Raw genomic sequence first — 11,746 nt, 5'->3', positions numbered from 1 at the left:
GCACGCGCTGACTAACATGGCGCGCTCGCGCAGGGCGCACATAACAAATGCACGCGCTGACTAACATGGCGCGCTCGCGCAGGGCGCACATAACAAATGCACGCGCTGACTAACATATTCTCGCGCCGGGCGCACATAATGTGCCCGCGCTGATTCTTAACATAGCGCGCTCGCGCAGGGCGCACATAACAAATGCACGCGCTGACTATCATGGCGCGCATAATATTTACAATCACCTAATTATTAGGTTGATTACTTAGTTTAAGGGGTTGGGAAATTTACCGGGTGTCACAGGAAGTATTTTCCAGATCTGAAAACATAGATCTAAGGGTTTTCCCCAAGAGCTCGGTGGTTCTTCCTGAGATTTTGATGAACGGATCGGAGGGCCGAGAAGAGAGGCCAGTGTGGTTCATTGCCGTCCCACGGATGGCGCCAATGTCGAAGCACGAAATGGAATCTGACCTGACTCATGACGGAGCTTCCACGGATTTCGAGATGAATGAACCGCATCCTGGTCTGCTGATCCTCTCCTCCGGCTGCTCGCGATCTGCAGTGGCGTTTTGGGGGTGTGGAGGTGACCGCTAAGAGATCTTCAAGATCTCTTGTTCACAGACACAAAAACTGGTGGTGGCACCTACTGAGCATGACCCCATGATAAGGAGGTGAAGACCTCCTTATATAGAGTCTCATGGCCACCATCATGATACCCTAATGGGCCTAGCCCAATTAGGGCTACCTCCACAAACCTCCTCAGCCCAATAACAAATGTATTAGCCCATATAATAAAACAAACCAAATATAATAAATTTAGGATTGTAAACCGGGTTTAATACCATACCCCTACAAAACTGTAGTGTTTGGACCCTTTCACATGCCTCTCTAAGCTCGTTTATAACCTTAACGTTTTCTTGCTTCATGTTAAGAACTTCGCCTTGAAACTTTGCAGCTTGATAGCTATTGAGTTGTACATTAGTTAAGTCGGATAATTCATTTTGAATATCACAAAGTGATGTTAATCTATGCTGCAAATCATCTTCTAACAATTCACTCTTTTCCAACCACAAAACAACTTCTGTTTGCATGTCTCGCAAATGTCGATATATAGATCGAATATCTAATGCAGATTGAGAATGACGGTATCGTAGTTTACCACTACCACGGTCTTGCTTCTTGTCATGCACCTGCTTTATCTCTTGTAGTAGATCATTGAATGAATTTTGAAACCTATTGATTTGATGATATGAGGTACTAAACCTTAACCATAATTCTAAGTTTTCTTTGCGAAAATTTTCAATTTCTGTGCGAATCTCCTCTTCAATCTCTGAAATTTCATGATCCTCGTCTACACGAGTTTTCTTTTGTTCAAAGTATGCAGTTTCATCAAGTTCTTTACTTGTTCGTGTACCTTCATCATCTGAATCTATGGTTTCATCATCTTCTTTGCTGTTTTGTACTTCACTGTGGTCAGTTTCAACAAGTTCTTCTATTCTATGTGTTCCTTCATCAATAGCATCAGAAGCTTTCGTTAGTTCAATGTCTGTAGTTTTGTCAAATTCATGATTACCTATGTTTGTTTCAAACAATTTTATTTTTTCACATAAAGATCTAATCTCAGCATCTTTCGAGTCATTTGCCTTTCTCAATATCTTTAGCTGCACAGCAGATCTGAATGATCTTGCGCGGTTTTGCTTTTCTGTTTCCTTGAGCCTTTGTTTTAATTCTTTAAAGTTTTTCAATGTTGAAGTGTACTCTTCCAGTAACATTTTCTCTCTATCTTCTATATCATGTGAGAGTAACATCTTACACTTGGGTTCATCTTCTTCACCACTGCAATCAACATGATCCAGGTCTTTTCTTTTAACATGATCACTTTCTGTAAATGCTATATGTTCACCTTTATCACCTTCATCACCATCATCTAATTTCTCATTAAGTTTATTTACAAAACCTTGTAAATCGTCACTATCTTTTATGTGATTTTCCTTTTCTTTTTCTTCTAATCTTGGAACTTTTTGAGTTTTGTCCATTTCTATCATGACATCATCTTCTGGACTGTTTTCATCTGGTTTTGCAATTAAAAGATCATCAGACAAATTGTCAGCACTAACACTCACCTCATCGAAACTGGTTTCCAGCTGCGCGTTTTGTACTTCGATTTGTTTATCAAGCATCTGAACTCTCTCTAGTTCTTCCTCTAGCTTCTTTATCTTGATGTTCTTGCTATTTGATTCATCAAGAAGGTTTTTATTTTCTTGTTCCAAACTTTGAACTTTCTCATGAAGCTCATCGATTTCAAATCGCAGCCTCATTACTAGTGCAGTTTGAGATGACAAATCAGTTTCTAAAGTGATCACCTTATGAACAAGTTGTTCAATCTTCTCTGCAACTTCAGATATGGTGACTTCTTCACTTGTTCCCATAATCTCTTTCTCATGTTCAATGTTATCAGCTTCTTTTGTATTATGAGCATGCTCTTGCTGAGCCAATGTATCATTTTCTTCAAAACTTTTCAACTCTTTCTCTTCTACAATTGCTTTCTTATCCTTTACAAGTTCAGTAGACTGTTCCAAGTTCTTCAAGTCCGTATCATAATTATTTTGCGCTATTAGAACTTCAAACTTTTTCCTAATATCATCAACCCTATTGTGTTCCACAACCGCTTCAATTTTAAAGCGCTTTTGCTTACATTTCAACTTATCAAGAGTTTCTTTGCACATATTTAATGCAGAAGTTGACATAAGGGTTTGTGCATCGTGATCGTCCATCGCCTCACCAACTGCAAACTCATGTTGCAAATTGCTAATTTTAGTATGCATCTCATTGATGTTGTGTTCGATTTCCCAATACTTAGTATCCATCTAATTTTAGTATGAACTCTTTAGAAACTCTTTTTCGGTCTGAAACCCTAATATATCCTTTTGAAGCTTCTCGATTTCGTCTACTGCTTCATCTTTACTTAATCCAGAGTTTTTGGAAACGTTAGAAGCACGATCATCAACTCCTACTTTCACCAGTCCTTTTTTGGACATCATCTTTCTTGGCATTTTGGACTTTTTATTGAGCATGGTTTGTACTACACTTTCCATTTTTGGAAGGTAGTTTTGTTTAGGTGGCATTGGCACTGGCACTGGCACATGTGAATTTGTAGTGATCACCATGTTGTCAGATTCATCAAAATTTGATGGGAAATTTTCATATTCCTCTTCATCAATCGACATTTGAACTCTTTCTGGAAAGATCATGGCAATGGTTCGGTTCGCGCTTTGTAGATCCTTTGACAAGTGATCATATCTTTCTGCTAAAGCGCGATATCCTCGAAAAGTGTCTTCCACAAAATTTACAAGCTCTGGCCTTTTCCTGTAGTATTGCTCTGCCCTAACCCTGAACGAGTCTCCATCCTCAGTGATAATTTTTAGTATGTATTCTACTTTTTCCTCCATATCTGTGATCCAACATAAAAACATATCAAACACACTGTACCAATGAAACCATTCCTTAAACATCTAAAAACTATTATATCATCTTGATCAATATGACTATTATAATGATGGATTTTAGTTTTTTATTTATTTATTTGGGGGGGGGGGGGGGTGGGGGACCATGTAGATGCAACTCGTTGTCACAAAAGGTAACGAAAATTGTTTTGGCGAGCGATATGTATGGTACACTAAACAGTAAGATGTAATTAAAATAGAAAGAAAAGCTTATAAAAAGTACCTTGGATATTCTGGTCTAGCCATTTTGATTGTTTGGTTCTGATGTGGCTAGCCCACCACCATGAATATGCATTTCTTGATGCTCTTGACAACATTGTGACGTTTCTCTTAGGCCAAACCTATAATCTTTGTGTTACTTTTGTGTCATTTGGTACCATTAAAGATTTTAAAAAGTTATCGGTATGATCATGTGTAGGTGTTGAAATGGTTGATCTTTGGTCAAAATATATATATATTCAACGAGTTTCATAGAGAGTAAAAGGTTACAAGGTTAGAGAAATGAAATGGTTGATCTTTGTTAACATATCGAAGCTAATATAGTAAGGTTGAACCATTCATGAGCATAAACATCGAAGTAATCAACTAATTAATTTGTTTTACATTTGTCATTCCATGAGCAGTTTAAGTACCATTTATATCTCAAAATAAACAAGTGTGAAATAAAAGGAATATAATATTGTCTTTGAAAATTAATTTTGAAACGAGTGTGAAAATAAACGACTTGATCGGTTTTGAATAAATCTTGGCCAAACGGCTTACCTATAGTTTTGAAGAATGATAAATTGAGTCGGCCGGGTCGGATGTATTGAACGTACGATTAGTTTAACGGTATTGGCAGTTTGAATAATTTATTTTTTTTATTTTCATTTTGAAATCTTTGGTTGTATTAAAAATTTTAAAATGATAAAGATTGTTTCGTGATCACAGATATAATATTCAAAAAATGAAAAGAAAATATAGATAAATTATAAATGTTTCCAGTTTCAGTTTAGAAAACCAAAATTGTGAACCAAACCATTTGGAACTCAAACCGGCAAAATCAACCAACTTGCTTTCGTTAGGATGGATCGGTAGTTCTCAATGGTTTATGAGCACCTTGAATTGAAATGAAAATTGATAAATAACTATTTATCAGTTAAATAACTACCACCCGATCATATTTTAGTTGTTGGTGTTTCATTGTGAGTGGATAGAGGAAAAGGTTAACCTCGTCTCACACCAAATCCTAAATAGGAGTTTTTGCTATTAGTGAGATTTAACTTACTATGTACATTAATTTTTTTTTATTATTTAATATGACATCTTTGGTTGTCTGACATGGGTAGGAAGACATCCTAGATTAGAGTTTACTTTTGTAAAGTTTAATGTGTAATAAAGTTATTATGTATGTTTTCAAACCTTCCGTTTTATGTGAATCAGATAATGTCGTAATACAACAAAAGTCGTTCCCCATGTTTTGGGCATGACATATCTAATCAAAGGCCATTTCATTATTCGAATGCATTAGGAAAAACAAAAGGCTTAAAATACATTGAATCAAAAGATAACCACTCCATTTGCAACACTCATGGTTAGTGGAATTGATGGGATACGACTTCAAGATTCGGTAAAAAAGAAAAAGAAAAAAAAAAGGTGTTAAGAGAATTTGGTGGCAAATGCCTTGTCACGGCTAGAAAGTATGTGCTACACTTTTTTCAGATTACACTCCCTTTAGTTCATAATGCTTTTAGATTGCATAAAATCAACTCACGTTGATCTACTTGTATGATTCTTTCACAAAAATGACCAGTTTATGTGGTATTTAGGTGTAAAAGTTCATTAAAAAGAAAAGGATCAATTAAGATCAAAACGGGAAACTAATTGTAATCTTAAAATAGTCCCACAACATTAATGTAATGGAGCTAGCTAGCTAGATAATGTTCCATATTTCATATGGTATGATGCTCTTTTGAAAAGGAAGAACAAGTAGGATATTGGTTTAGATATTGCTGATCATCACAAGAACACTATCCAATTAAACCATTCTACCGCTCTTGGGGTGTTCCTTGTTCGGGTTTCCAAGCAACACATCAGACACTCAAGACTATGTTTTATTCGTCGTGTCAAGTTCAAACCGCACTATCACATTTCGATCACTCCACTTCACCCTCTAATCGCATTTCACTTCACTATCACATATTATCTGGCATCCTTCAAAAACATCGCTTTAGGAAATCGGATTCTTCACCGGCCTATCTCTTTTTCTAGACACCGGAGCTGTTTTTTCCGATGACGTCTCCTTCGGTATGCGATCCGAAACCGAAGCAATCGGATAATACAGCCACGAGCAGCAATACGCATCTTGTCCAGGCACCATCGGCGGCAAAGCTTCCGCAGGAATGACAACAACCTGAAACGCCCGATCACAATGCTGACACCTCAAACAATATCCTTCCAACACCTTAGGATACTCATACAAATAATAACAGTACGGACACAACGTCCATATATTCATATTCTCCAACAACCCTTTATTATTACCCGCATTCCGCCTCACCGGCATCTTCTCCCGTTGATTCTTATTAAAAAACTCCAACAATTCCTTATCGAAAGCCATTTTCATACCCGGGTTCGATAAAACAGCCCACGTATCGCCTACGAGCTTGAACGCATCCCGGGAGAATGCGAATTTGTTCTTGTCTGGGTGAAGGAGGATCGCGAGACGACGATATTGTTGTTTGATGGATTCAGGATCATTTGTACGGTGGATGTCGATATTGAGGACGGCGTACAAGTGGTGGTGGTTGAGGTTGTTGATTTGTTTATCTGCTGCGATTAAGACGTCGGTAATGGCCATGATCTGATCGGAGGCGTCGAGTAACGGGTCCGTTTCTTGAGCTAGGAGTGCGAAATCGCGAGCCACGGATAGGTCTTTTTGTTCGAGAAGGGTCGCTGCGATTCCGAGCAGGCGGTCGGCTTCGGCTCGGCTCGTTGGTTGCATGCCGGAAAATGTTGTTCTATTCACGGAGATTTGATAATGGGGAAAATGTAGAAAAACAAAACTTCTTTTTTTTTTTTAATTACGTATACTATGTTAGATACCCATGTCCTATATGGGTTGAACAACTTAAAAGAATAATAAACAAAGTTAAATATGACATTAAATAAGTAAAAAAGTTAAATTGCAACTATAATTCACAAACTAAAAAATATATCATAAATCTCTAAATATTTTTTCGATATAACATTAGATAATACACTAAAAATATGGTAACAACTAAAGTAGAATAGTATTACGAGAACACAGCTTGTACAATCAGAACAAAACGAACCTATCATCAGTGGAAGATGGCTCTCGATTAGTCGAAGAATGTGCAGTAAAAAAGAACCGTTATGGTTTTGATTAACGATATATGGACGGAGAAAAAGAAGGCGAGTCGGGTTCAGTTAAAAATGAGCGCGTTTTTAACAATGAGCCCGAGTAAGTTTTAAGGACAAAAACGATTAATATATTTGTAAATGTTTTTATATATATATAAAAACGATATAATTCGTATTAGAGAAGTTAAATCATGAAAAACGCCAAATTTATAAACAAAATTAATAAACAAACATAACTTTTTTTTAAATAAAATAAGTTTTGTAAAAGCATTTATAGAAATCAAAATGAATTAAAAAATATGTATGTTTAATGTATAATTAATAGGAGAGAGAGACGGGAAGAAAGAATAAGAATGCACCAGAGAATGACACGTGACTAGAAAAAAAACTTTTATTTATTATATAGTATAGATATTGTAAGTAAATATTTAAAGTTAATTGTGTAATAAAAAATAAAAATAGATTTAAAAATAATTAGATCATTTACAACATGTTGGTCGATCTCAAGGACCCAAAAGTAGACTATATATATTAGGAAATGCAGTCGAGACCAGTGGCGGATCTAGGAATTTTTTTTAGGTGGTTCCCTCTTAATTTATAAGGTGGTTCCTACGCGTCTTCTATATATCCGTACACTATTATTTCGAAACTCGGGTGGTTCCGGGGAACCACCCGTTTGTATGCTGGATCCGCCCCTGGTCGAGACGTTTTGTTGATTTCGTAAGACGGGAATGCGAGAATGCGAGAGAGAAGAAAAAGTATGAGAGAAAGGAGAAAGAAATACACAAATAGGATTTTAATTGATAGTTGTGATGATGTAGCGTTTTGTCACCCGCTCTTTGATAAGCTAAATTTCAAATATGTTCTTACAAAGTTGATATATATATATATAGGGGATGGATTATGCAAAAAGTAATATTATAGCGAGAAGTGCGAGAAATTAATCTAGACCATTGATTGTGCTTAATCAATGGTCAATAATAGAGATGGCATTATCGTAAATAAAGACACATATTTATGACATATCTTTAATTAAAAAGGGCATACATGTCTTTTGTGGTGTTGACCTAATTAAACCAGACATTAATGTATTCGGCGGTTATTTTTTCTAGCATAATCAATGCTCATAAGATGATTAATACTAATTTAATACATATACATGATACATAAAAACATACACCAACTTGTCTCAACTGATTACACGACATTAGTTTTACCTACACTACATTAGATATTTCTACACTACATTAGTTATGACAACACAACATTTGAAAGTGTCCCTACACTACATTAAATATGTCTAAAACACATTATCTGTGACTATATAACATTTGAAAGTGTGCCTACACTACACTACATTAGTTTTGCCTACACAACATTAGATATATCTACACTATATTAGTTATGACTATACGACACTTGAAAGTGTGTCTATACTACATTAGTTTTGCCTACAGTACATTTGATATATCTACACAACATTAGTTATGACTATACAGAATTTGAATAATAATAATAAATCTACACAAAATTATGTAGCAACATCTACATTACGTTAAATCAAATGATGATGACGACGACGACGATAATAATAATAATAATAATAATAATAATAATAATAATAATATTAGAGTAAAGTGTCATTTTCGTCCTTGTGGTTTGGCAAATAATGCGAATTTAGTCCAAAAAGTTTATTTTTTGCATATGGATCCTCTACGTTTCTCAATTCTTGCCAATTACATCCAAATCACTAACCTCGTTAAATTTAATCGTTAAGTCAGGGGTAGACATGTCTTTTCACTATTTCTTTATTATATGAGTAAAGTGCCAAAATCATCCCTGAGGTTTGGCCATATTTGCGAATTTCGTCCAAAAATATTTTTTTTTCGCAAGTAAATCCTCGATTTTTCCCAACCGTTGCCAATTTCGTCCAAATTGTTAACTCGGTATAAATTCAACGTTAACTTATGGGTGTTACTATCCTTTTACATGTTTGTTTACATTATTGTTATCATGTGTTTGTTTGATTACATATATTAGGGATGAGCTCGGTACCGTACCGGTACCGACCGGTACCAGTACCGAAAATCGCAAATGTTTGGTACCGGTACCGGTACCGAAATGTTCGGTTCGGTTCGATATCCATACGGTACCGGTATTTGAGATAAAATTCGGGAAATACTGGTACCGTACCGGTCCCGAAAGCTCAAAACCTTGGTACTGACGGCACCAAATCGGTACCGGTACCGATTTTGCTCATCCCTAACATATATAACATTTCACGATTCCTATGTTTGAATCCAATATATTATCCGTTTGTTTATTCACTACAAATAAAAAGCCATTTAATGGCACACAAAAAGTGTCACAATAAACCAAAAAAGGCCACTAAAGAACCTTGTTGGAATGAGTGACACACAAAAAAAGTGCAACTAGAAGCACTACCACTAAAGCCTTTTAATGGCACTTTTATCGTCTGCCACTACAAACTTTTGCGTCTTTAGTGGCACTTTTTCTGTATGCTATTAAAAACATTTTGGACTTTTAGTGGCATTTCTTTCCGTATGCCATTAAAAAAATTTTGGACTTTCAGTACTTTTAGTGGCATTTCTTTCCGTATGCCATTAAAAAAATTTTGGACTTTCAGTGGCACTTATTTTCGTCTGCCCCTACAATGTTTTAGCTTTTAGTGACACTGTTTTTCATATGCCAATTAAAACATTTTGAACTTTTAGTGGCACTTTTTCGTCTGCCACTAAACCTTGAACTCTTAGTGACACTATTTTTGTCTACCACTACATATATAAACTTTTGAGCTTTAGTGGCATTTTTTACTGCCATCACAAATTTTTGGGATCTTAGTGGCACCTTTTAACAATATAAAATAAAAATAAAACCCTCAAATATAGAAATCATAATATCTTTATCACAGTTAAAAGTTCGATCGCATTCTAAACACATACCAGTCACATTCCAAATGCATATTAATGTCTAATAACTCTCAAGTCAAGTCAAATTATCGATCATATAAAAAGAAAAGTAACAAATGCTTGAATAAAAAGTAAAAACTTCACCACACTCGTTAACCTCTTTCACCATTTTCAATCTTCATGCAAGGCACCTTAATAAGAAAAATAAAAACTTTTCAATATGCAAATAATATGGACACTAACTTGTGTAGCCGGCTTAATTATTAATCTAAAATCGATAATTACCTATTAAAATCAACCATTTCAACGCTTGCGAGCTAGTCGAGATCGACTTGTGAAAAAACTTGATTGAGTCGAGCCTAAATCATTGGTTACAATTGGAAAGTACCGGTTTCTCTAACACCGGTTATTAACCAGTTTCGGTTATGGTTCAATTAACCGGTTAGGATTTGCACCTCAAGTTACAAACAAATTGCATAAAACAAATTACCATTATTATTTCGTGAAGATGATACTTGGTTAACCGAAGAAATTATACGCGGAACCTAGAACATATAAATGAGAAAAAAATGTTAATACATAGATATGTAACCATAAAAAAGAATAAGCAATAGTTTATGAATGTGAGTACCTTTATGTTCATAACGCTAAGAACCGAAAACAAGTTTGCATTGGGAATATGTTCTTGAATAATGTTTAACATAACATTGACAACATTCATAAGTTGATCAATTGTTTGTGAATTTGTTTAAGAATCACCTTTACTTTTTGCGGTCGGCATCCTTCCAACTAATCCAACATATCCACTTTTCTCCGGGCCTTTAACTTTTGACTAGTCATCCTTTGAAAAAATCACCTAGATCCCCGGTTGTTGATACATGAATTTGATATATATTTTGTTTAATATAAATAATATTTCTGTCTTAATAATTAATAAGGGGAAATAAACAAGAATAATAAATACCCTACCAAAATCAATGTAAAGGTTTCATTTTTGTTACTGCAAACTGTAGTCGAAGAACTGATTATTTCACAAGCAGATAATCTCTAACCTCCATTTGCACAATCACCAAAAACATCAAACAAATTTAAAACGAAAATAAAAACTGAAACATTTTAAAAAGTTGATATCAAAATAACCAATGCGTTGTCTGCCATCACCTTAAGCATTGAGTATGCAAGCCCGTATATGCACAACATGAACTTGTCAAAGGAAAAGATTAAATATTATATAAACTCAAAACGAAAATAAAAACCAAAACATTTTAAAGAGCTAATAAATAACTTACCAATGTGTTGTCTGCCATCATCTTCCGCATCGAGTATGCAAGCTTGTAAATGCACAACATGAACGTGTCAAAAGAAAAGGATTAAATATAATATAAAAAAAAACACAAAGTAGTAGACAAAAGAATAATTAACTTAAGTTAAAGTTACATATACCGGAAGCCCTTTGGGAATCGCAACAACAATAGTCACCTACACATTCTTCAAGAATTAGTATACGCATTCTCTTAATAAGTGTGAGAGTTTGACTTTTGATTGTCAAATAGATAATTTGTCTGAAAAGATTCAACCAGGACAATCATTAAGCATATATGCAAAAGATACATACCACGGCGAAAATTTTGATGGCGCCATCAACAACATTCCTGAGTTTAGTTTTACAGCAACAAACTCAGCTCTTCCTTCTGCATTTTCTGTATGTCCAGTAAAATGCCTAAAAAAGACAAATTCAAACTTTATGCACTTTGGAGTGGTTTTATAACTATAAAAAAGCATGGATTGATAACTAATTAACCTGTAATGGTATTTCTTCACTGTTATCATCTGAAATGCTAGCCATAAACAATTCTGATTATGTATTTATTCCAACATGTTGTCGCTTAAAAACAATTATATTGAACCATCAATATATTATAAAGAAGTGCTATTGTTTTGGAAATTGACACTAACATC

General features: G+C 35.0%; 2 protein-coding genes across 2 annotated transcripts; both read right to left on the bottom strand.

The window, feature by feature from the left end:
- Positions 1–833: 833 nt before the first annotated feature.
- On the bottom strand, positions 834–2,858 carry LOC143539228 (protein NETWORKED 2A-like; the record flags this gene model as incomplete). Its single annotated transcript, XM_077032600.1, has 1 exon — positions 834–2,858. A coding segment is annotated over exon 1 (2,025 nt), but the record flags the coding sequence as incomplete, so codon positions are not given.
- Positions 2,859–5,703: 2,845 nt separating this feature from the next.
- LOC143539227 (uncharacterized) lies at positions 5,704–6,477 on the bottom strand. The gene has a single exon (XM_077032599.1). The coding sequence runs from the start codon at positions 6,475–6,477 to the stop codon at positions 5,704–5,706; it is 774 nt and encodes a 257-aa protein (XP_076888714.1).
- Positions 6,478–11,746: the final 5,269 nt, after the last annotated feature.

The sequence above is a fragment of the Bidens hawaiensis genome, unplaced genomic scaffold (genome assembly GCF_021521415.1).
Source record: "Bidens hawaiensis isolate Kalapana, Puna unplaced genomic scaffold, B.hawaiensis_p1.1 tig00011830_1, whole genome shotgun sequence".
NCBI classification, from domain to species: domain Eukaryota; kingdom Viridiplantae; phylum Streptophyta; class Magnoliopsida; order Asterales; family Asteraceae; genus Bidens; species Bidens hawaiensis.
This window is presented reverse-complemented; position numbering and strand designations above follow the sequence as displayed.